The sequence below is a fragment of the Pecten maximus genome, chromosome 5 (genome assembly GCF_902652985.1).
Source record: "Pecten maximus chromosome 5, xPecMax1.1, whole genome shotgun sequence".
Classification (NCBI taxonomy): Eukaryota; Metazoa; Mollusca; class Bivalvia; order Pectinida; family Pectinidae; genus Pecten; species Pecten maximus.
Window position 1 is genome coordinate 3,386,882 of NC_047019.1, and position 27,270 is coordinate 3,414,151.

Consider the following 27,270-nt stretch of genomic DNA (forward strand, 5'->3'; position numbering starts at 1 on the left):
CACGACATGACAATGATGCGACTATAAAGCTTTCCCGTTGCACAACTCGGACCTATGAGGAAACTACAGCTATAGGGACTTTTTAAACTGACCAGAGGCCCAGAGGGCCTGTACGCTCACCTGGATGATTTGATCAAACTTCAAAATAATGTTGTTAACAGCTTTATTTGATGATGTCTTACAATGCTATATATGGTTATGGGGTGGGGATCTCAATGGTTTCAAAAGATATAACAAAGAATCCAAGTCCCTAGGGGTGGGAGAAAGACCCTAGGGCCTATTTTTACAACATGAGTGTGTTTATCTCTTCATGCCCAAGAATGTTATTTATGGTTATAGGGTGGGTATCTCAATGGTTTCAAAGATATAACAAAGTATGTAAGTCTTTAGGTTGGGGAAAGACCTCAGGCCCCCGGGGGTAAGCCAAACTATTTGTACAATTTTGAATCCCCATTTCATAGTGATGCTACCTGGCAAAAATGACCAATATCAACTGCTTGGATTCAGAAGTCTTTAATATCAATAGACAAATTAACCCCTTTTGACCCCGCCCCTCTGGCCCCTAGGGGGTTAGGTCCCCGCCATTTGCACAATTTGGAATACTATCCCCATAGTGATGCTATAATGGAAATATTAGTGATATCCATTGCTCAGTTTCAGAGAAGTCATTTATATCAGTACAGCTATAATGGCCCATTTTGGCCCCGCCCCTCTGGATCCCAAGGGGTTAGGTCCCCACCATTTGTACAATTTTTAATACTATCCCCATAGTAATGCTATCATGGAAATATGAGTGATATCAATTGCTAGGTTTCAGAGAAGAAGTCGTTTATAACAATATAGCTAAATTGACCACATTTGGCCCCGCCCCTCAGGCCCCTGGGGGGTCAGCCCCATCATTTGTACCATTTTGAATCCCCACGCAATAGTGATGCTTCCAGATAAATATAAGCGATATTCATTGCTTGGTTTCAGAGAAGAAGTTGTTAATATCAATATAGCTAAATTGACCACATTTGGCCCCGCCCCTCAGGCCCCTGGGGGGTCAGCCCTATCATTTGTACAATTTTGAATCCCCACCCCATAGTGATGCTACCAGCCAAATATGAGCGATATGTATTGCTTGGTTTCAGAGAAGAAGTCGTTTATATCAATATAGCCCAATTGACCCGTTTTGGCTCCGCCCCTCAGGCCCCTGGGGGATCAGCCCCATCATTTGTACAATTTTGAATCCTCACCCCATAGTGATTCTACCAGGCAAATATGAGCGATATCCGTTGCTCGATTTCAGAGAAGAAGTCGGTTATATCAACATAGCCAAATTGACCCCTTTCGGCCCCGCCCCAGAGGCCCCCAGGGGGTCAGCCCCATCATTTGTACAATTTTGAGTCCCCTACCCATAGGGATGCTTCTGACCAAATTTGTTCAAATTCTGATCAGCGGTTATTAATTAAGAAGAAGTCAATTGTTGACGGACGAACGGAATGGCATGTAACAGGCCTCCCGTATGTTTTTCAGTGAGATAGTCACCAACTACTACAAGGAGACCCACCTCAAAATGACCCCGATTGTTCTTGGGGCGATCAACCCTGGAAGCAAGTTTTCTTTGGAGTGTTTCCTCCACCCTACTATCCATCCGTTGTTGTCACTGACATCATAGTGTCTGCTAACTAATAAATGCCTCCTTTTCAAATGAACCTTCCCCTACCCTCCATCTACCTCTTCCCAATCATCTTTCTTCTCGATTGACTCTGTTCCTTAGGGTGGTCGAGTGGCACAGTGGTAACACACATGCCTTTTACCTAGGCGGCCGGGTTTGATTCTGCTGACGTGAAAAGGTATGGAGGTCACCTGCCCGACCATGTGGGTTTTCCCCAGTTTCCTCCCACAGTAAGACCCCTCGCACACTTCCATCCGGGCCAACAAGCGTGATTAATGTAAGTTAGCATAACTTGTTTCGCAATTGTTGCAAAATAAATGAAGTATCCATTTACTCTCTGTTCCTTGTACTTCATGGCACCAATCTTATCAAATCCATTCTCTCATTAAAAGGATTCCTCTGCTTTCCCCTTCCACGCAGTCCCCTCATATCAAACCTATTTTGTTCGTTCCTTCCATCCAATGCTTTGTCCCTACTCTACCCCCCTTATCAGACCTATTCTCCACTCTTCTCTCATTCAACCATCAAGGGACAGCGATAGCTCAGTCTGTTTCGAGCCCTGGTCTCCTTAACCTCAGGTGAAGATGTAATTGGTAGAGCGCTCACTTCCAATATCAATTTGTTTTTCTTGAGAAGATGAGAAATGAAAGGTTGTGCTGTTGCGCACATGGTTGTGGCAAGCCACTTAACCTTATTTGTCTGGACGGCATGTGACAGGTCTTTTGTATCTTTTTCACTGAGGTAGCCACCAGCTACTACAAGAAGACCCCGCCTCAAAATGTCCCTTGCTGCTCAAAGGGGCAATAAATCCAACAAGCATTCAACAATCTCATTTGCTACACCTATATACAGTGGAACTTCGTTAACTCGAAGTCGACGGGACCACGAAAAAACTTCGAGTTATCCGAGTGTTCGAATTAAGCGAGTTATCGTTTTTGGTGAAAAGTTTGGTCAATATTTGTCAACATTATATAATCATTATAACTTCGCTCTGTCGCTCATCAGTTTAGTGTGAAGACTGGTCAATACATGTAAATATATATGTAATGTTTCGTTATGTCACTTGTAATTTGGTGTAGTTTTGCCGATATACAGTCACGATAAAGTTTCTTTCACTTAGTCACTTCAATAACGATCTGATGTGCAAGTCATGTTTGCAAAAGGTAAACGATAAAACGGAATTCTACAAAATAACAAGTTATTAATGTCAAAACAAATAACCGTTTAAGTTTAACACAGATTGCATACAAAACGTAACAGAACCATTACCTTTTATTGGACATATATGAAATACTGTTTGATCGGCCTACTTACTTTTTATTGATAACCACGCCATTTCCATGTGTATTAGCACCGGAAGTTGGGCTGCGCATGTGCGTATAAAATGTTACTGTAACTGAGTTGGCGTTTTACCCGATTTAAAAGACAGCACTGACCGTTACAGTTGTACTCTGAACACCTCGGCAGTAATTACGCTATTGTTTCAGCAGTTTAAAGATTTAATAGGCGCCGGTGACTGTGTCATTTCTACACCTGTAAAAACATCAGCCGGGTAGATCTACCGGTGTGTCAGAGATTAGTTCCGCTTGAGCGAACGGGTAGATGAGTTGTTGACAATCGTGTGTACTGATATCGGCGACCGCCTTGGGAAATTACCTGATGTAAGTAAAGCAGTACTTTTTATCACCAAGACTTGTTGTTATAAGATTCAACCGACATTTTCTTTTATGAATTTATGAAACACTTATAATAGCATGTAGGTTAGTAGTGCCGATATGTTCAGTATTACAAACGGAATTTAGCTCTTAAAAAATGTCGGCGTTTGCCACCGATCGACGAAAATTATACTTCGAGTTATTCGAACATTTCAAGTAGGATTTTTATTGTTGGGACCAAATTTTTACTTCGTATTATCCGAGTTTTTCGAGTTATCCGAATTCGAATTATCCGAGTTTTTTTTACTAAGATAAAGAGAGAATTCGGCCGGGACCGGCGAGGTACTTCGAGTTAAGCGGGGTATTCGAGTTATCCGAGTTCGAGTTAACGAAGTTCCACTGTATACTGTTCCCAATCTCTTCTAATTCTGTCCATTCAGCACTGTCAAAATTAAAGCGTCCACATCATCCCTAAAATTCAACAGACATGTGACCTTAATACTGTCGAGATAAATAAAACACAAACATAACAAAAGATACAATGATAATTTACTTATAGCACATATGAAAGAAACCAAAGCACTAATCAATGATGTTACAACGTGATCATCCTCCTCAAAATACAGAGGCTGGAGGGCTTAAAAACATATATCGCCCTGGGCCCACTGGGTCCAGTCTGTGTTGTAGGGGCATAATCATATATCGCCCTGGGCTTAACCAATGTCGCCCCACAGACTGGTTGCTCTCCCATACAACCATCTCGAATTTACTAGTAAGCCGGCCTGTTGTATATTTGACCTTTGACCAGCTTACCGCAAGTTTGACATTTGACATTTGTAATGAAATAATATGTCCTGCATATACCACTGCGACATCCCATCCCCTGCTAAATTCAGAAGTGATTACACAGTGATGAATATTCATTTTCTTTGAGGTAAAATTGCCCCACAATTTTTTTTTGTTGAATATTTATATTATCCTGTAGATGATCTGTGCTAGCAACAGAGAATATTAGTGCTACATACATCTGTACATAACTTTAAATTAAGTGCTGAATATTCATATATTCATAATCTTACCCATGTCCAAAAAAACCATCACTACTTAAAGTAAAACTTTCCTTTTATATAAAATTCACATTTATAAAGGATAAATGCCCAAATGAACCAAAAATTAAACAAATAATTCACCAACCAACCAAACATTTTTCTAGTCAGATTGTTTCATTTTATAACAAATCGAGACACCAGGATCTGCTCTCTATCATCCTTTCTACTCAACATTTACCAAAACAATAGCACTACATACTACTCTATCTGCCCTGCCAATTTAGCTGAGGAACAATGAAACTGTTGGACTTTCCAACATGGAAAAGAAAGATTTCAATTATAGCAGCACATTTCAAAATATCTTTCCAACATGGAAAAGAAATATTTCAATTATAGCAGCACATTTCAAAATATCTAAGTAAACTGCATCAACAATGTGTAACTCAACACTTGATCCAAATGTGTGTTAACATCAACTCTTTATGAAACATAAATTATACGATTGAAAAAAAAAATATACCCAGACAAATATAGACCAGAAACACTGGACTAGTTTTAACCCGAGATGATGTTGTCCGATTCTAGTTTGATTCAAACTGACAAAACTGTATAGTATAATACTATATCTCCGACATGTGGTTATTATGGGGGAAATTAAATGCATAAAGATAAATGAGTGCAATCTTAACCCTTTCAACCCTAAGAAACTTTAGTGGACTCTGCCATTCTTTCATAAGTTGAAGTCCAATATGATCAGTAGGGGTGAAAGGGTTAATATACAATGTAACAATTCAAACCTTTACAAAAGTCATTTGGACAAAAACATCTATAATTAAGGAGCAATCATCTACTTTTGACTACAAATTCAACTTTCAAACATTTACATAATTTAACATGATGAGTGATCTCCCCTTCCTAATAAAAAAATTGCAGATCTAAATAATAAAAAATACCGAATTGTTCTTCATGGAACTGTCTTGACCTCTTGTAAACGGTTATCAATGAACAAAACTTCTTATCGTAAAAGTCTTTTAACTGGTTCTTTAGGAAAGAAGGTAAAATCACTGATATGTAGCATACAGCTTTAAGTGATTCTTAATTTGTGAGCAAAAAGTGAAAAAACAGTTAGACAAGAGTGATGTAATTACATGAATTAAGATGCATCAAATATATTTTCAGTCAATGAAATAATGGCTAGGCCTCGTATGACTCAAACAAACATCGCAGGGCTATAGGAACAAGTTATGAATTAATACTAAATCACACGAGATGATGAATACTAATCTATTAATAACCTCATAACGACATCAACGTGATTTTATATGTCAATCACTCCTGATCTGGTAACCATGGTTTATGCGTCTTTCATAATACAGTATAAACATCATTTCTATAAAGTGATAGATGTGCCCTGCTAAGTCCATTTTCCAATGCCATATCAAATATGGTTTTACATCAGTATAAATTGAAATCATCATTTTGCTAAAATCTTACTTTCTAAGAAGAGAAATATTTCTTTAAGTGACCTCTGATGTCAGAATTTAGTCTAGGGCTATTCTAGTTAATCAAATACATTATTATCAATACAATTACAAATAATATCAATGATTTTGTGACAATTTTACTTGACTTTTAGGAGAAAACTTTGCTTCACAGTGAAATATTATATACATTTAATGTAAATTCAAATACTGAGAGTCAAACACTTGTAACTGAATGAACAATTAAACTTCAATTAAGATTACATAAAAATGATTTCACAAGTGGTATCGATATGACCAAATATGGCCAACAGAACAGTTACATTAATTATAAAGTCCTGTAAAATACGATGTCAGTTCAACCTGTGCAATGATATGGCAGTGTCAAAATGGCCAGAATTTCTTCCCAGATCAATATTAAAAATGCATTGCAGACTGACAATTTCAAGAAAAAAAATCCAAGAAAAGTGTATTGTAAATCAAATTTTGACTGGTGTCACTGTTTCTACAGCAAAACCCAGTTTGATCGAGATGATACAAAATAGCTTACGACATCACCACTCTCCTATTTTCATTTTCTTTCAAAACATTTGAGAGATATATAAATGTATCTACATTTAACTATACTGAATGATTTGATATGAAAGCTTTGAAAATAATTTTTTGAGTAACGTGGGTTAACAAATATTCACAGGTCAGCATGTACATAACACCCAGTTGTTCACTCACCCTAAAATCACAAAGTCTATCACATATGAATACCATTTTGTACCACAAACACTGTGCATAGTCTTGCCTGCACCATTTATAAATACATACCACAAAATACTGTAAACATCGTATGGAACTAGGCACACACTGCATTAGCAGTAATGTGTGCACATCATACAGAAACACATACGTGACATTACTAGTTGTGTGTTGTGTATGTCAAACAGAATCACACATCACATGATTAGTTGTGTGTTATGTATGTCATACAGAATCACACGTCACATGATTAGTTGTGTGTTATGTATGTCATACAGAAACACACGTCACATGACTAGTTGTGTATGTCATACAGAATCACACGTCACATTACTAGTTGTGTGTTATGTATGTCATACAGAATCACACATCACATGATTAGTTGTGTGTTATGTATGTCATACAGAATCACACGTCACATGATTAGTTGTGTGTTATGTATGTCATACAGAAACACACGTCATATTACTAGTTGTGTGTTATGTATGTCATACAGAATCACACGTCACATTACTAGTTGTGTATGTCATACAGAATCACATGTCACATCACTAATTGTGTGTTGTGTATGTCATACAGAATCACATGTCACATCACTAATTGTGTGTTGTGTATGTCATACAGAAACACACGCCACATTACTAGTTGTGTATGTCATACAGAAACACACGTCACATTACTAGTTGTGTGTCATACAGAATCACACGTCACATGACTAGTTGTGTATGTCATACAGAATCACACGTCACATTACTAGTTGTGTATGTCATACAGAATCACACGTCACATGACTAGTTGTGTATGTCATACAGAATCACACGTCACATGATTAGTTGTGTGTTGTGTATGTCATACAGAATCACATGTCACATTACTAGTAGTGTGTTGTGTATGTCATACAGAATCACACGTCACATTACTAGTTGTATGTCATACAGAATCACATGTCACATTACTAGTAGTGTGTTGTGCATGTCATACAGAATCACACGTCACATTACTAGTTGTGTATGTCATACAGAATCACACGTCACATTACTAGTTGTGTATGTCATACAGAATCACGTCACATGACTAGTTGTGTATGTCATACAGAATCACACGTCATATTACTAGTTGTGTGTTATGTATGTCATACAGAATCACATGTCACATTACTAGTAGTGTGTTGTGTATGTCATACAGAATCACACGTCACATTACTAGTTGTGTATGTCATACAGAATCACATGTCACATTACTTGTGTATGTCATACAGAATCACACGTCACATTACTAGTTGTGTATGTCATACAGAATCACACGTCACATTACTAGTTGTGTATGTCATACAGAATCACGTCACATGACTAGTTGTGTATGTCATACAGAATCACACGTCACATTACTAGTTGTGTATGTCATACAGAATCACACATCATATTAGTTGTGTGTTGTGTATGTCATACAGAATCACGTCACATGATTAGTTGTGTGTTATGTATGTCATACATAATCACATGTCACATTACTTGTGTATGTCATACAGAATCGCACGTCACATTACTAGTTGTGTGTTATGTATGTCATACAGAATCACACGTCACATGATTAGTTGTGTGTTATGTATGTCATACAGAATCACATGTCACATTACTTGTGTATGTCATACAGAATCACACGTCACATTACTAGTTGTGTATGTCATACAGAATCACACGTCACATTACTAGTTGTGTGTTATGTATGTCATACAGAATCACACGTCACATGACTAGTTGTGCATGTCATACAGAATCACACGTCACATTACTAGTTGTGTATGTCATACAGAAACACATGTCACATTACTAGTTGTGTATGTCATACAGAATCACACGTCACATGACTAGTTGTGTATGTCATACAGAATCACACGTCACATTACTAGTTGTGTGTTATGTATGTCATACAGAATCACACGTCACATTACTAGTTGTGTGTTATGTATGTCATACAGAATCACACGTCACATGATTAGTTGTGTGTTATGTATGTCATACAGAATCACACGTCACATGACTAGTTGTGTATGTCATACAGAATCACACGTCACATGACTAGTTGTGTATGTCATACAGAATCACACGTCACATGACTAGTTGTGTATGTCATACAGAAACACATGTCACATTACTAGTTGTGTATGTCATACAGAATCACACGTCACATGACTAGTTGTGTATGTCATACAGAAACACACGTCACATTACTAGACTTTGTATTCTGTGTACACTAAACAGAACCACACACACACTGTGTTAATAGTAGTATGTACTCAAATCTTAGTTCTATTAAATTCAGTATAAATTCCTCACACACATTGGTAACAAAAGGCAAATCAATGGAGAACGGAGACAAATATTGTCATAACATTCTGATATTCTGAAAATACTAATTGACCCCCAACTACTTCGGAGGTTGTGTAAATAGTTTCACTTTGTCTTCCACAACAGCGATGAGTTTCTTGTTGAGTAGACGGTCGAAGTGATCGTTAATGCTCGTATGATGGTACATTGGGTGTACCAGAGACTCCGCTGGGACCACAGCCAATATCCCAGCAAAGTCGTGGACAAACTGGCACCTGGAAAAGTTCATGTCACATCATAAAGCTTATCAGTACTTGTCTGAGTAAAGATTTTTTATTTAATATATACAGTTAATCCAACCACCACTTGTAATATGTATCAAAACATGAGTCCTATCGCCGATCAGGAGTTGATTCTAATGGATAGATTATCTAATCTGAATAAGTTTTTCTGAATTAATGGTGCTAAATACTAGTATGTGAAAGTATACATGAAAACATCAAGTTGATCGATAACAGCAAATTTTTAAAATCTAAAATTCCAAATGTTGTACTTCAGAAATCATTTAATGAACAGAAGTTAACAATCAAATTTCAGCACTAAACATCAACATTCTAAAATAAATTATTGGCGAGAGAATCAATGAGATTGACGTTCAAAGTCATGGAGTATTAGGTTGAATGCTACATGTATATGCTCTGCCCCAAGTGATTATGGTTGGGCACCATGATGGTATACAAGGCGACTTCTGTTTTCTGGATTCTTCAGCTCTCCATAAGAGGTTCAGACCCATTAGCATTACTCACCATATACTCTGTAGCTGGTTGTCGAGGTCGAGAGGAGACGTTTTAATGTAGAGAGTCTCGCCTCTGTGTAGAAGACTGCTGATCACAGAACTGCCAAACTGTAAAACGAATAGTAGTTTACTTCTCCATCCTGATAAAAGTTTGTTACTTGTCAAATATCATGGATTACAAAGATACATGTAATAAGCTAGATAGAGTTTCTCGAATGGCTACGTGTACAAGTGTTGTCATACCGGACAGACATTTACAACCAGATATCAGGTGACAAACTTTGGTACTTCAATAGCTGTACATGTGGTGACTGAATATTTTTTTTTTTATGCAAATATTTTATTCCCCTAGCATTATTAATATTTTAAATATAATAATAATTTATATATATATATACTTATAGCTATGCCATATCTGAAATATTTGTGTTTGTTTGCACCCTGTGAACAGCCAGGGTAATTTCAAGGTTGTAGTAGCTTGTGGCTACCTCACTGAGTAACACAGTGTAGGCCCATCACATGCCATCTACAGTGATTACGGTGAAGTGTCTTGTCCAAGGACACAACCATGAGGCACAGACCGGTCATTTTCTCAGCTTCTCAAGAAACACAAATCACTAAACGTACTGGGCGTTGAACCATGCACCTCGGATCTTGACCTGAGGTCATGTGCCAATAGCTCTTACAGTCTGAGCCATGGCAGCCCCTGAAATAAGAAAGAAAATCTACTTACTTTGTTTTGTATGGCAACAGCTACCGATTTTGACTGGTTACTAGTGGACTCGAGCTGAAGCTCCCTGGAGAACTTCACCAGGGAGTCAAGGTCACAGGTGTCGAGTACTTGTGTGACCGGGTTATGTAGAACCATCAATCCCTGATCAAACATAGACACAGAGGCATTAATTAACAAGTTAGAGAATGCACTGGATTCCCTTAACAATATACTACAGTATCTTAAAACAAAATATATCTCATTTCAAAAAGACTTCAACCATGGCAAAATTATCTCAGGCAGATAATCACACACTGATATCCATAGTCATTACTTTATAGTTCATTAGTTTCTTCCTTGAAGAACTACACAGTTTTCATGATTTACATTCATGATAAAGAAATTTCAAATTTTGAGACTGCACATGGCAGTATTCAGCAATGAGAGGGAGAGCAAATAGAAATATTGGTGCAGAGAGAGATTAAAATAAGCACAGAATTTGAGGAACCAGAGAGTTCAAATTGGTTTAACCTCTTTTACAAGGGGTTCAAATAGATTTCTTACCTCCTCCTTCTGATCTCTCTTGATAAGAGCCTGGAGATTTCTCAGGATAAATGTAATCAGACTTTCTGATAAATCCTGCAAATCAAAGGGACTGTCAGTAAAAATCAAAAAACTTTTTCTATCACAGGCTATGTTTGAATTAGAATATATAGTCGGCTCTGAAAATACCAGCCTGTTTACTCTGTAATCATAGTCAGTTAAAACCAAACCACCATCAATGTCTCAAGATCATTCAGTTTTATCCTTATCAATGTCAAATGAAAAAGAAACAAGATTTCACCAGCTAGAGAGAAAATTGACAAATTAAAGATGCAGTTTCAGTTCTAGTGAAAGAAAATGAAGAAACATCTGGTGGTATTTCACATTTCACCTGGGAAATGAACATAACTGCTATATATCAATCAATGGCAAACAGGAATGCTTCAAGACCTTTATGATTACAGGGGGCCTGTCCGTTTATGTAGACAAACTGGTTCGTCTGTTTTAAAATGTAATATTTCAGGCATAAATTTTGATGGATCTGCAGATGTTAATTCAGGTGTTAAAAGTCATTATGAAAAATAAAACAACAAAAAATCACCAGGTCAGTCCCTGTTTCATAAACGAAAACTATGGACCAACCGTTTGGACCGTGATAAACGCAGACAAAGGAACACTGTTTGGTAAACATTTTAACATAGCTTTGACTATAAACAATATTCTGGCAGGAACTATACAATTGAAAACCCCCCATCTTAAATCAGGGTAAAAGAAAATCTTGACAGGACGAACATGGAATGATCCGGAATTAGTTGTTTACCTTATCCAGTAAGGGAATTACTCGAGCCACAAGTTTTCTCCCTTTCCTCAATGACATCACAGAAAGGAAGTGCTCGGAGCTGTTTTCGTGAGTAAGATAAGTATGAAGGCTATGCAGCAGTTCTAATCTTTCGGTGGCCAGTGGAACCCTTCAACAGCAAACAGGAAGCATGATATTTCACTGTGTTCGAAAGTAAAGGTGGTCCGATGGCTAGAGGCTATAGAAAACCTGGTCGGTCTATGTAAAATTTCAAAGTGTTGGCCCCATTGGCTATGAAAAGTTTGAGTCCTGACATACATTACAATTCATGTAAACAACATTCCAATATTTTCTGACAAATGATCATATGAAATCAGATCTTACAATAGAGTTTTTTTTACCCATAACAGCGTGTTATTACTGTATGATGCAAGCGTTTGCGTGACAGTTATGCTACTTTCAACAATATGTTTACAAAACGGGTCTATGGAAAAATGACTTGGGCTATGGGATTTCAATTTTCTGTAGACATATTGTCTAAGGAATTTTCATATATACTTTCATACACTGATTTTAATAATTCTACATTATTTATACAACATTTACACCAGACAAGCTGAGAGGAATGTTTCACCATAGGACATTTTCCCAAATAACTAAATGACATTGTCATGATAGAATTTTGATATCCATATGACAGACAGTAACACCTAATACTAATCTTCCAACAAGCACAATGATGTTCCTTGCTGGTGCCAATTAGCTAGTATGGTCCTCTACAAGTGTTTGAAGTGTGATCCAAATCCCTCGAAAAATGAAGCCTCTGATGAGCTGACAAAAATTTTCAAATTTTTTTTTTTTTTTTTTAATGGTAACCTTGACCCAAAATCCCTTAAACTAGAACTTGTCCAAGGTATTATGGTCCTTTTTGATTGTGTGAAGTTTGAAAAAAATTCCTGAAGGAATGTAGCTGCTAGCTAGAGTGCTGACAAACTTTGGCTTTATGTACACACTTAAAGGACGGACGGAGAGAAAAACTATAGTCCCCTCCCTAGTTTCACAGGTAGAGGATAATAAGCCCACAACTGGTAACAAGCCCACAATTGGTGACAAGCCCACCCAAGTCTTTTTGCTTTCTACAGTATACTGCTAACAAATACCTTTTAATTCACCTACAAGATGCCAATCTCTTTTTGCATAAAGATGATATGTTTTCTCCCCTAAGATATTACAGGATAAACATGGTACAAACAAGCATGATGAGTATTGCTTTAGCAAAACATGTCCCCTACTGCCCCCCGCTAAAAATAGTAACAGTGACCTTGACCCAAATACCCTGAAACTTGCTGTTGATCTGTAGCTAATCATATTTAAGTTACATACCAACTTTCACCAATATACCTTGAAGCATGGCTGAGAAAACTGCGGAAAACTGAGTGAATGGACTGACAGACAGACATACGGACGGGGATAAAACCTACATGGTCCCCCTGGATTCACTGGTAGGGGACAAAGAAACAACAGGAGTTGACGTGTAAATCCGTGGGTAAAACATGATTGTTCAGTACAAACCTTGATTCCTCTGGTAATGCTAATATCCTCTTCTCTATGTCGTCAACCTCCAGCAGTAAGTCATACCCCTACACAAACAACGATAATCACACCTTAAAATTTAACAGGCATAAAGGGAGCTCGCTTATTCAAAGAACTGGCAAAAGTGGGCATGCATTTACTTTTCTATGGACTATTTTTTTTGACTGCACAGCATTAAAATCATCATTTTAACACTTCAGAACTTCAAATGCATTGTAGAAATAATCATTAAGAATTTGTTGATGAATCACTAAACTGAAATATTGTCTGCTGAAATCCTGTTCAATCTGAGAAAATGTACTGAGTTACCAACTAAAACTAAAATTTTGAATTGCAATTGAATTTTAGTATTTGATTCCTCACAATAAATTTAACATACAGTGTATCAATGAACATGAAAAGGATTCCTAAAGATATATCACAAATAAAATTAGATTATTTATTTTTGGAGTAATGGAGCATTCCCAAGACATGTTTTACACAACCTTAGAAAACACATATTCATATTTCTTCACTGTATTAAGGGCTCCAAAACCAACTTTATTCAATAAGACAATGCAGTTTTCTAGTAAGGGGAGATAATGATAAATCCAGTAATTCATCTGTCTTTTATTTTGACGGATTCATGAACAGAATTCTACCATTTCTGAACTTTGATAGTATATGCACCTTTTCTATCTCCATGAGCAGCTGTCGAGATCTACGCAACTCCTTACTAGTATTTTTGCCATCTGATTCGTCTAAGTTTTGAACATGTGACCTCACATCAATGATCTGTCGAGGATTGTGAACACTTGATGTCGTAAGACGACCCAGAGAGCCTTCAAACTGGGCTGTAAACAACAAAATCTCCAAATTAACAAATTTTCAAATGAAAAAAAATTGTGAAAATCATATATCATGCACCTTTCAAAATTCTGAGGCTATTTTCATTCATGTTCTGAACAGCTTGATCAGAATTATTGAAATAGGGACAAAACCCTCTAATAGCCAGAGGCCAACTCGATTTGCACTCTTCTCCTTCTAAAATATAACTTTCGGTCACTCGATTTGTAGCTCTTCTGCTTCTGGAAGATCTTCCTCTTCTGTCTCGAAGCTGAAAGATTTATCTTCCAAGATGGCAGCGACCATTGTAAAAGTGTGCGACATGCAGAGTGATGAGTTTCACTAGAGAAGGATTTATGGCAGATGTACATACATGCATGTGTTTGTGTCATAGTGTTTGAGAAAACTTAAAAACTAGTTTATTTTGGGTTATATTCTCCCGGTTTACTCGATTTACATATAACGGAATACGGTCTTCTGAGAAGGCTTCTCTTCCAAGTAGAGTGCAAATCGAGTTGGCCTCTGGTAATAGTCTCTGGAAATCTCGCTCTTTATGCTTCTTAATTTAATAAAATTTAACAAAGATGCAATTCCAAATGATGAAATATATAAATTTATGAACTGCTAGGGTCTACCCACAATGAGAATATCTTGTAGAACAGTCAAAGGGCAGACAACTCTTACCTGGTTTGTAGGCACGAGTCTCCAACTTGCCGAGGGAGGGGATGATGAGTTTTGGATCGTCTTCTTTGTTGCTAATGCCATTCTGTGTCATCTTCTGACGCTCTAACATCTTCTTCTTCAACATGTAAGTCTATATTGAAGAGGAATTAGTCAATTATACATATTTTTTTTCATAACTGATATTTAACCTCAAAGTAAAAATTTCATTTCTTTAGAAAGTTTAATAGACAAATTGGGATGAAAGTGAAAAAATCAAAGCAGTACTTTTTATCAAAATTGTAAATTGTACAGATTTTTTCCCCTAATTAATAACAGAAGGACTAAATATACCACATTATCTACCCATACAGACAAAGGATATTACAGGGATACCACACAAGGACTAAATATACCACATTATCTACCCATACAGAGGATATTTCATTTCTTTAGGAATTTAGACAAATAGGGATGAAAGTGAATATTCAGAGAAGTTTTCAACACTGAGCAAGACCAGTAGTAAAAAAAGGTGTAATGGAAATACGAGCTATGCATAACTCCAAATTTACTGAAATCCTCTAGAAAAGGTTGCCGATCAAACATACTGTGTAGTAGAAGTCATCAAGATAAGGATTATCGGTCTGTAGTTGCATCAGTTGAATTTTTATAATCCAGTCTTTCTCCTTCTTCGTCATCAGACCAGCGTACTCGTCGGATGGTCGGTTCTCCTGGTCGTTCTGGTAGGAGTAGTAACGTCGATGGTTGTTATGATGGTCGTAATTGTTACGTTGTTCGTAGTTGTTTCTGTCTCGGTTGTCGTAGTCATGGTCATACCTGTTTTCCCGATAATTTCTAAAGAGAACGGAGATAAACATCTTGTAACTAGACTTTTTAACCATGTGGTATCATACTACATGTACCTCAAGTAAGGTAAAAAAAACAACCAGGTGAAATGTTCTCCCATGGATATTTCACAGGAATAGCCATTACATAATTTCAAGGAGAGACAATTTCTACACTTTTTTTCCCAATTTACATGCATTATACACAAAAAAAATTTTGGTTTTCATTATATTTACACAATAACGTCAATGGCAGACCCAAAAAGAACCTCCATACAAAATATAAACACTCGAAAACTTATGATCCACCTAATCTAATCTGATCTAACAGACTGATGGATGGATTTGACCATAATATGTCATATAAAGGATTTAGAAGTATAGAAAAAGTTCTTTATCAAAATGTATAGTAAGGATATAACTCTGTGAAACAAGGAAATACCCAGGATGCCCTGTAGTGATCATGGGTTAGTGAGAATGACAGATACCTATTATTGTTGTTAAGGTATCCACGATGAATCCCTCTCCCCCGGTGGTACCGCTCTCCTTGTGGGGTGTACCTATCGCCTCTCGGGGTGTAGCCTCTGTCCCGACCCCTATCTCCCTGCGGGGTGTACCGATCACCCTGGTGGTTGTAACGATCACCCTGGGGTGTGTACCGATCCCCCTGGGGCGTGTAGCGATCACCCTGGGGCGTGTACCGATCACCATGTGGAGTGTAGCGATCACCATGTGGGGTGTACCGATCACCCTGTGGATGCGGTCCTCTCTCTCCTGGAGGAAGTGTAGGGTAGGGTCCCCTAAAAACAATAAATGTATTTGTTTTTTTTTTATCAGGAACAACATTTACTGAAGTAAAGGTAGCTCTAGGTAAAACGCTGAAATTGATAGAAGTATTATGTCTTTAATATACCATTATACTGTTTAATCAACACATTGAGACTTCAGAAGAAAACACCAAAGTTGGTGCATTTTATAGTTAAGATAGCTGTATATCATACTGGAAACCCTGTTTATGAATTACAATACATCTTGCTATGCTTCAGATGCTGCTTTACCTTGGGCCTGGACCAGCAGGACTGTGGTTAGGCCCTGGACTGTGATACGGTCCTCCAGGTGAAGATCCTGGAGGGAAGTGGCCACCAGGGCTGTTGTTATAAGGACTCTGATTGGCTGGTGGACGCTGCTGCAGCTGTTGTCGTGGGATACCAATTGGTTGAGAAGGCATTCTGTTACCTGTAAAATGATAATATTTCAAACATCAATACAGAGCTTCAGTGACTGGGGGATGTACGGGCCAATATTGAAACAAACATTGAAAAACTTTGATAATATTTCTAATTTAAAATCCTTAAATATTAGAGGCCTCAACTTTAAAATATTTTTCCTTAGATGTTTTTAACTTATTGCATTTTATTTTTTGAAAGTTTTTCATCTACAGTACTTGAAATAAATATTATAAAAATGAAAACCAATATATTAACACTTCCATAATTTTCAGTTGATGACAGCTTTTACACAGTACTGTACATTTCATTAGTTAAGAGAATAAATAATCATCTACACTATATAGATACACTGTATATATACACACACTACAAAGAGGTGCTACAAAGAAGAAAAGAGGAGATCATGCAAAAATGTTGGAAATACTACGCTTAATTATAATATAACTTCAGCATTACATATTAATGCTTTCTAAATTGTCACACAATTTTGCCCATCAAATTTTGATTTTGAACATCAGCCACCTAAAATATTCTACTCTCTATTTAACTAAAACCCCAAAAGATTTTCCAAATGAAATCTTATGGCGTTATAATTTATAACTTTTAGCTATTGTATATATAATATGGTTCTTAGCCTGAACAAATTTACACTGCCTACAAATAAAGATAATTTAAAGCCTCATTTTTATAATATCTTTTTTTCTTCATTGCCTCCTTCATGCCAGAAAATAATTTCAACAACTGACAATGGATACATTATTGCCAGGCCATATAAAAAAGATACCATGACAAGTTGTCGAATTCTGGAGATGTTCAGCAGGCCTTTAACTTATACATACCCATAGGGCCCATAACGGCACCTCGTGCATATGGGGACATCATTCGCGTTGGAATTGGTGATTGAAAAAGGTTGGGTATCCCTGCCCCCGGGGGAGGTGATGGGGTCAACCTTGTTATGGGAGAAATACCTGAAACTCCTGAAAAAAAATCCATGGAAGATTCTAAAACTTCTAAATGTCCTATGTGGAATCCATGTCCAGCAATTAGCATACAAATTGTCACCTTAGAGATACCAGACCTGACAGGTGATCTGGGGAGACTGTCAAGGTCGTAAAATTGTCACCATTGTAGCCCCGAGACATCAGAAATGAGCCCCATCTGAGAATTGTTAACGTGTCCTTTCTGAGGTACAGCAGTTTGAGAGTTCTTACACGGCTAGGTGTCATGTGAAGATCATACTGAGAAACGAAACAAGTTTAATGATAATTTTGAAAAAATATGTGTCCCCTGTGACTTTGGTTTAAAAATTGGGTCAATTGTTTACACTTCATTCCAGTAAATAATGCTATCCATTATTTTTTGGGGTACATTTGGGGCTGCATATAGGTCCCATATTCTAGCGAAATTTTGTTGTATTTTCCGGGTATTTTTCCCAAATTTCATGTTCATATTTTCCCAATCAGAAATTGTTAAAGTGTCCCTGTACATCACAAACAGATGTAATTATCCAACAAGTTTCTTTTCATCAAAGCTACATTAAACATTAGAAATATTTCTGTTGATAACATTTTCCAAATTTTCATAAAATACCACTGTATTTTCCCAATGGAAAAGTAGATCTAGAGTCCCTGGTAAAATAACGGTAAGAAAACCACGACTATCAGCTAAACATCATGACCGGAACTTTTGATTTCTTGGAAGCTCAGCAATCATTTGATGAAATATGATCATAAACCCTTTTTCTATATGCTTCTAAGTTCTGACTGAACATCATGACTCTGAAAAGATTTCAATTCTTATTTTTTTCATCCCAGCACACCACTAGCCATGAACTACGATGAAACTAGATCTATTATTGTTTTAAGGGAGATGTTCACACCAGATTCAGGCAGAAAACTGTTGAACACAGCAAGGCCATTGGACTAAAACATCTACCTATATAGCTATAAGAATTCACAGAAAGGTTGAAATATTTTGTTTAACGATATTACTGTAAATCACTTACATTTCGCGTGAGATTAATCGTATTAACATGCAAGGAGAATCAACCGTTAATTAAAATGCTTCGTAAATATTTCTACGATTAACACTTTTGTATGACAGCCAACCCATCAGTTGCCGATTTATGAGTCTTGCAGTCAATGACTCTTCATTCGCGAATATAAAGTCATTTCTAGATCTGCGCACGCAACATCATGTATTTAAAAAATCTAAGTGATTTACAGTAAAAAGATTTCAGGCAGACTTGATTCCACTTTTGGTTAAAACACACAGTGAATAAGATCTGTAGCGGACACAAGGATATGCTATAGAAGACTACACAAGAGATCACACTGCACACAAACCAGCAGAAATATATATTAAATGTTATTGGGTTCCATAGCTTCTGAGAATGCCAACTTTCACAAAATTTCACTACGGTCTTATTACCCAATTTATATGTTTAAATATATGCTTTCATAGCATGACCCTTGGCTTTGACAATATTCTTTTTTTTTTAACCATTTTATGAAAGACTAAGAATTTTGCTTTTGCATGTTGCAAGGCTGTTGCTTTTCTATGACAACTCCTCAGAGGTTTAAATTAAAACAAGAATGCTGAAGTATAAGTTGTCTATACAAGAGTTTTTTTCCACAGATGGTTAATGGACCAAGCAAACCTATAGCCCCTTCACTATAATTGGCAGGCACAATCTCAGAAACTGTGAAAAGCAAAACAAAAAGTTTCACATATAGACAGAAAATTAACTCATCCTACCTCCTATCTGAGGTGACCCTCGATGTTGACCCATGACCCCAGGTGACCCTATTGCTGGAGGTGTGGCACCCATCATTGGAGACCGCCTACCTTCCAACAAATGCTGTGCTTGTATCGGGCTGAATCCTGGCGGCACCCTCTTCAAGGAAGCAGAAACATTGAGTATTATTGAATTAATATCCAAAATAAGTTTTATCTTGGAAAATTCATTAATGAATGTGAATGTGTATATATATTAGGTTTGCTAAACATTTATTCTTGTTGTGAAGGGCATGCTATAACATGCAGGGATTTTCATACAATTTTTCAACTGGGTCCAGGGTCCATTGAATTGGGAATTTCTACACGACAAAATGTGACATTGGGAAAAAACAAGAAAATAGTGAATTTCATATAAATTTCAGTTATTCTTTGATAAATATTGCCTTTATATTATTTTTGATTTCATTTTGTTATCTATAGCTGTTTTTTATTTTTCAAAATACCTTAGTATAGGTCTTTGTAGACAAAACTTAATCATTTAAAAGTGACTTCAAAATTGGGAATTTTTTAAAGGGGGAATGGGTCCTTTTAACAGACCCTGTTTGCTTTGTAGGAAAATCCCTAAAATGATTCACGACTGATCAACTTTTTCCTGTTTGGTGGCCAGGCCTAGGGTTACCAACTAATACCTCTCCCTTAAAGCTTTAAGACAGCAATTTTCACAAACTTAGCTGTTGTTGTATGGACAGGATCCTGTATCCAGATAGACAGACAACCTATTTCCAGTATACCTCATCCCTCCTAGCTTCATTGCAGGGGTAAAATAATAATTTATCATGAAATGAACGAGATATATATTGCTTACATAAATGGAAAACCTCCTTACCTGTGCCTGATAGAACCTTGGAGGTCCCTGGCCAGCTGGAGACCCTACGTAGGCAGGAGAGCCCGGTAATGGGGGAGGCATGTTATGGGGTACGGAATAGGGGCTTCGAGGGTGGTGAATGGGCATCTGGGGCACCTGCTGGTCCATGGCCTCTCCACGCATTTCCCGCTCCAGCTCCTCTGCCGTCATCGGCTTCTTTACTGAGCGTGACTGTGACATCATCTGGTGTTCGATCTCCTCCAGGGTAGCACTGCGCCCTCCTGACATCCTCTGTGTTACTGGTATCGGCTGTCGGTCAGGTGTTGACATTACAGGCGATTCCTGATGTGAGAAAATAAACTTTTATTTCAAACAAACGTTATACCCCATATGCTCATTATAGAATATCAGACCAGGACCCTGTAAACACTTTCAAAACGACCTCCTCGTCACCTAGTGCGATGGAACAAAGCACCCGTCTTGAATAAGAATTAATCAATATACTGTATTATCTCAAATTCTGCCTAATACTATGTTCTAAATAAAACCAGAAATTGAAACCAAGGTATTGAAAATATACAAGTGTTGTAATTTACTGTACTATTTTGGTAAGTGTAGCTGCAGGCATGTGTATAGAAAATATTCAGGAACCAGCAACCAGCATCATTTATCTGGTCGAGGTAAGAAAAGATACCACATGATTAACAGTATATAATATATCATTTAACTGAAGGTTTGGTTTGTTTTTGTTTAACGTCCTATTAACAGCCAGGGTCATTTAAGGACATGCCAGGTTTTGGAGGTGGAGGAAAGCCGGAGTACCTGGAGAAAAACCACCGACCTACGGTCAGTACCTGGCAACTGCCCCACGTAGGTTTCGAACTCGCAACCCAGAGGTGGAGGGCTAGTGATAAAGTGTCGGAACACCTTAACCACTCGGCGACCGCTGCTTTAACTGAAGGTGAAACTCAACAGGCTTATTTAAGATTAGAACCATAATCCTCACTTTATAAATTAAGAATCCCTTTTTTCAACTTTTGATGAAGCTGAATGAAGTAATTCACGGCTACTTCTGATAATCTTCAACCTAATCCAAACATAGAACTGTCCCATTAATAATGATATTCTGATGTGGTTGATGATATACTGATTTGTGTTAGTTGACAGATCAATAAGGATTGGACTAATTGTAGCTTTAAAAAATTCTCTAAAAGATGTGTATCTCACCAAGAAATTTATTGCCAGAGGTAACGGAGAAAACTCATTAAACCAGTTTAGAAATGAATGGACCAAATGGGAAAGACTCACTGGAAATATTTAATTACAAAAAAAAAACAAAAAAACTGTTGATATAAATTTAGAACGAACAATCCTACCTTGTTTTTCTGGTTTTTTTTTCTGTTTTGTCTATTCATATTTTGTTTGGCTGTTGTTAATATTTATCCAGGTATTGATTTGATTTGTATTAAATATAATATGATAATGGATGAATGTGTTGAAAGTGTGTCTTAAGTGTCTTATGTCATGTTTAATGCATAAATATGTTAAAAATTCTGAAAAAAAAAAGAAGGATTGGACTAATATAAGTTGCTGGATCACACCTGTAAACTACAACCATGAGACAATGGTTGTGTGTTGTAAATATTTGTTTTAAGCTAAAATCTTAAAATGGGTATGTATATTTCACAAGTATTCCAATACTTTCCAGATGTTGGTGTGGTAGTGTACGTTCAGATTATCACCATCTGCAGTTTTTGTGCGGATTATTGGCTGCGAGGCGTCACACGGGGACTACAGTTATTGATGGTGATTATCTGTACGTATATATACGTACACGACCAGACATCCATCTCACTTACCTGTCTGGGAGTGCCGTGGGTCGCAGCCTTGGCTGCGAAGTCGAATAGAGACTGCAAGTTATTGATGGTGGATGGCATGTTCGTATCCTTCACAGGCGAGCCCCAAATGTTTTTACTAGACGGCGAAACCTATTGTAGAAGATGCATTGTTTAAGTGTGGAGGATAGGGTTTTGGTCATCAAAATTTGCCACTTCAAAAACTATTTAAATATATCATTAAATTAAGCAAACGATGCAATGCACTTGTGGCATGAATAGTGGTAAGATATACTTTACCAAATGTTCTGTATCTAGATATCCCGGAGGGGAAGCTGGACCAAAGATCTCATCCAAGTTCTGATGTTTCTGCAAAGTGAAATGTACATGTTTACAAGGTTCTGGCCAAAACGGGTTCATACAGAAGATGGCTAGAAATCAAAAGACCTCTAACCAACAAGAATTTAGAACTTCCTACTCATCTTTTGACCATGAGAGCCTTGTCAAGTTCAATGTCAAGATTATGAGAAGAGATCAATGCACATAGGGTTAGTGACATCTGAGGTGTTTTTTACTCATTTGTATTGGGCTTATACATTCTTGGCAGAGAATTGGTGAATTCGGGAAGAAAATGTTCAGAAGTAAACTGCAAATTTTGGGAATTTTGCTTGATTATTAAATAAGTTCCATTGTGAACTGAACCCATTATTGGCCCCAGAAAGTCCCCAGAAAAGGCCTGGATATTGGCCCTTTTTCAGTCTGGAGTAGAGTGAGTTTACCTTGTGTGGTATGGGTTGACTCTTGCTGGCATTGAGGATTGCCGGGTCATCAATGTCATCTTCATCGTCCACAACAAGTTGACTTAGGTTGTGCTCCAGGTATTCCTGAAAATATTTCATGTTTTACATACAAAAACAAAAAGGCAACATATAGGTTTGAGTAATTACAGGAACTAAAATCAGATCAAGGAAAAGATTTGTCTGAATTTAAGTTATTGAAATTACAATCTGACACTCTTGTTAATAGTGGTGGGCTGTTGATAAAAAAAAATAGAAAAAAAAATGATGACAATTTTGAAAAGGCAATTAATCAAAAATTTCTGAAAGTGCTCCTAAGTCTTCGGCTTTGCGTATTTTTTAAATGTTACTGAACAAAGAAATAGTTGATCTTGTATTTTAATCGTTAAATGCTTTATTTGTGTTCAGTATTGAAAACAAATAAATGTATGCAATGTAATTCGATGATTAATGTTAGATGTATATTTTCTACAAAAGGACAATTCTGTGCTTAATTTAGAAAACGGATTATAATCCATAATTAACCAATTTCGAGTTTCCAATTATGAATTCCAGTCACTACTTATAACATTTCATATTCCATAAACCAGAACAATAGTTTTAGTTCATCAACATGTTGAACTACAGCAGAGTTTACCTCGCGGGTCTGATAGCTTTTCTCGACTGTATCATATCCCGAGTCCCTGGTTTTGTTCGGAAGGTTGGAATGGGATTGGATGGTGCCTTCCAACTCCCCAGCAAATTTCTCTGTTTGCTCCTCCCAGTCAAATCCAACATCTAAAAGGACATGAGCAAATTTCTCTTTAAATTCATTTTGTGATAGATGGAATACGATAGCAGTAGATACAAAAACATATGTATGCATGCATATCATTGCAAGACATAGACATTGTTCTCAAAATAAAATAACAGCACAGCTTTTAGTAAATAAGAAAACTTTAAAGTTTATATATTTTTGGGGCGAGTTAAAAATGAAAAATTTTCTCATTGATTAATTTTGGAGTTTCAAGTAGGGGAGATAACTCCAGGGTGTATAGTTTTCATTAATATTCTTATACATTACCCTCAATATCTCCACCGAAAGTTTCATCATTCATCAAATCAAAATCATCCTCATCTTCTGTTGCATGCATCAAGTCATTGCCAAATGCTGCTGATTTTCCCACTCCAAGAGCCTGGAAAATACAAAATAAAAATTAACATTGACAATTTGAAATTAACAGACACTGGGTTTTCATCAAATTATGTCACCATTCTCCAGTCTCTAATGTTTATCATGAGGACTGCCTTTTTAGTATAAATTTATCTTCTAAAAGTGACAAACACCAACAGTACTTTCTGTCCTTTTTTTGTCTAAATTTAAATGTTCCTGAGTTATGTTCTTGATATCGCATCTCTTCTCTTGCTAGCCTCCATTATCAACAACTACAATACCCTGGGTGTCAGGAGTGTCTACAGCGGCCAGTAATTATAAGGGGTCACATTCAGATGACCTTTCAAGCCAAACCAATCAAATTTTCAACTTTTTCTCCTCAGCATCCGTTATGGTTGGTCTTCGTTAAATCCATATCTGGGCATGAGCATCATGAATATCAGCCAAACTTACATGGCTGTGTGTTTTAACATCGATCCTCCATGCCTATAACTATGTATCTTTTTAACAAAGAATGCAGATCTAGAGTTTAAGGATAAATTATATATAATGAAGTCAAGCAAGAGAAGAGATGTGATATCCAGAATGTAACTCATGATCAGGATTTCATATTTAAGATGAATGATGGTATTCTTAATTACTATTCCAGAAGATCAATAACTTATGTTGTATAATTTATTTAGCAAAAAAACAACTTAATACCGCCATTTAATTGTTTAATTTACTATGTTAATCTATTATAACGTACGTGAACTACTGTGTACTGCCATAATGACGTTATGTTCATTTTAAAAATATATAGTAATACTAAAGTGTACGTATACATATATGGTATGTGTATATTAAGCGTAATGGACGTGTACTTTTGTAATTGTGTATTGCGTCATACTATATTACATTGTATTGTTTTGTAATGTCTCTCAGTCTCTGATTTGTTGAAAAACACAAAGAAAATAAAGAATCTGAATCTGAATAAGAGAACTCCAAAGGAAACAACAAAAGGAGATAATTCACGTTTAACAATAATAAACAGCAAAAACAAACAGATCAGTTTTAACACCATATAGCTACCTTACTTTTCCTGCAATTTTAGACACACTGCGATTAACCGACATATATATATATTCTTTTTTTTAATCTAATTTTTTTTTAATACCGGTATGCTACATAAAAGACACATTTTGTGATTAATTTGACTAAAAATTCCTGTTGTACATGACTTCTACCATAGTGTGCAATGATGACCTGCATTTTAATCAGATTGATTTTTTTAGGGAAATGCAGTAGATAACACAGGAGTTAAAACAATTACTATAGCTACCAGAGACATATATATCTCTGTAGCTACTAAGGGGTCAGTCTTGAGCATTTTTCACTACCATTTATGGGTAATTTTCCTTCAGGATTTAATTAAGTTTTTTCCCTTCAGACTTCATGTTAATTCACTGAAATATTGTATTTTCCCTCATTTTTATGGCAACAATATTTCAAAATTCTCCAGATGTGCTTTCCTAATTAACCATTTTCTGTTTGCACTTGGAAAATTTGTCTTTAATTTCAAATTTCCCCGTTTTTAGAACTGATGTTCCCCTTTTGTCCAAAAAGGTAGTTTCCCCTAAAATCTGGATTGATCCCTGCTATTGTAATTTGCAGGAATCCAATTTAGACAATTACAAACTACCTACACCTGTTCACAGCAAGTTCTAATATCATAAGGGGGAATTTCACGGATAGTCAGAACGCTTCAGACTAAACTGAATGCTACTATGCAAAGATTTATCAAAAGTTGTGTGAAAGAAATGGAGAAAACAGATCCCAACAGGAATCGAAAGTGGTTCTCTGAAATGGTAATACAAAGTTCTACCAACGGAGCCAAAATAAACATGTATCATCAGCTGAATGACAGGCCAATTCATTCCTTTTATACAAATGTTTTTTCTTATGATGTCGAATCTGAATTCTCAATTGAGAATCTACCAACTCAGTCAAAATAAGCATGCTTGTCAGCTGAATGACAAAGGCTGTATTTAACAAATAGAAAAAAGCACACCAATGGCATTCCTTTAACAAAACATTAACTGTTTGTTTTTTCTTGCAATTTCCAAACCCAAATTTAAACCGAGAATCTCAATAGCACATGTACATCCATCACTCATTGAATTTTGTTGGGCACTTATGTGAAAGAAAAGAGAATAACTCATTCTTGTTGAGTACTACAACAGGAATAGAACTAGGAACTCTCCTTAGTGATCATCTAGTTCTTTTAACTTGGCCGAAGAAGCATCTTCCATCAAGTGAGTGACAGAGACTGTATATTCAACACATTGTTTTTGTTCCTTTACAGTTGTACGCTTAAATAAAAGGTAAAGTTACCTGGAAAATATCCTCAACTCTTGACTATGTTCTCTTATCATTTGAAAAAATAAGATTCAAGTACCCCTGGTATATTCCAAGTGATAACGGAGCCAGTTTCCATAGAATTAAGAAGTCCACTTTTTATAACCTTTATATAACTTTACCATGTTCACAAAGTTGTTCAACGATTTCTTCAAAAATTACACTATCCTCATAATTATCATTTACAGTGGACATTTGTACTGTTCTGGTTTCATATTTTTTTTTTAATTCAAGCCGAAATAAGAATATGATGTGTTTAATTTAACATTGATATATATGACTGTTCAATATATTTTTTGAGACTCTTCTGAATAGAGTTAGTTACATAGCATTGCACAAAAATATGTAATTTGTCAGAGGAGATAAATATATAAGCCTTAAAGTAGGTAAGTTTTATAAACTATGCAATAAAAAGGCATGACAGGTTGATAATAGATAGAATAATCCAATTACATACGGAGAAATCAGTTTTTAACCGCTGCTGGTAGGAATCGTCCATTCTCATGCCATTTTCACTTTTGAGTTCCCACAATAACCTCTAACCAGTTCATCGACAATAG

At 36.5% G+C, this 27,270-nt stretch overlaps 1 protein-coding gene across 1 annotated transcript; it reads right to left on the reverse strand.

Annotated features, from left to right (window-relative positions):
- Window positions 1-3,847: 3,847 nt before the first annotated feature.
- LOC117326710 (protein PAT1 homolog 1-like) lies at window positions 3,848-27,255 on the reverse strand. Its single transcript, XM_033883432.1, has 20 exons — window positions 27,168-27,255; window positions 24,224-24,335; window positions 23,798-23,937; window positions 23,143-23,247; window positions 22,664-22,732; window positions 22,388-22,516; window positions 20,550-20,870; window positions 19,682-19,820; window positions 17,764-17,901; window positions 16,754-16,931; window positions 16,184-16,495; window positions 15,459-15,705; window positions 14,875-15,004; window positions 14,035-14,198; window positions 13,345-13,412; window positions 11,794-11,941; window positions 10,995-11,069; window positions 10,452-10,592; window positions 9,729-9,826; window positions 3,848-9,197 (listed from the first exon to the last, which is right to left on the reverse strand). The coding sequence occupies exons 1-20, from the start codon at window positions 27,213-27,215 to the stop codon at window positions 9,023-9,025; spliced, it is 2,937 nt and encodes a 978-aa protein (XP_033739323.1). The 5' UTR covers window positions 27,216-27,255; the 3' UTR covers window positions 3,848-9,022.
- Between the last annotated feature and the right edge of the window lie 15 nt (window positions 27,256-27,270).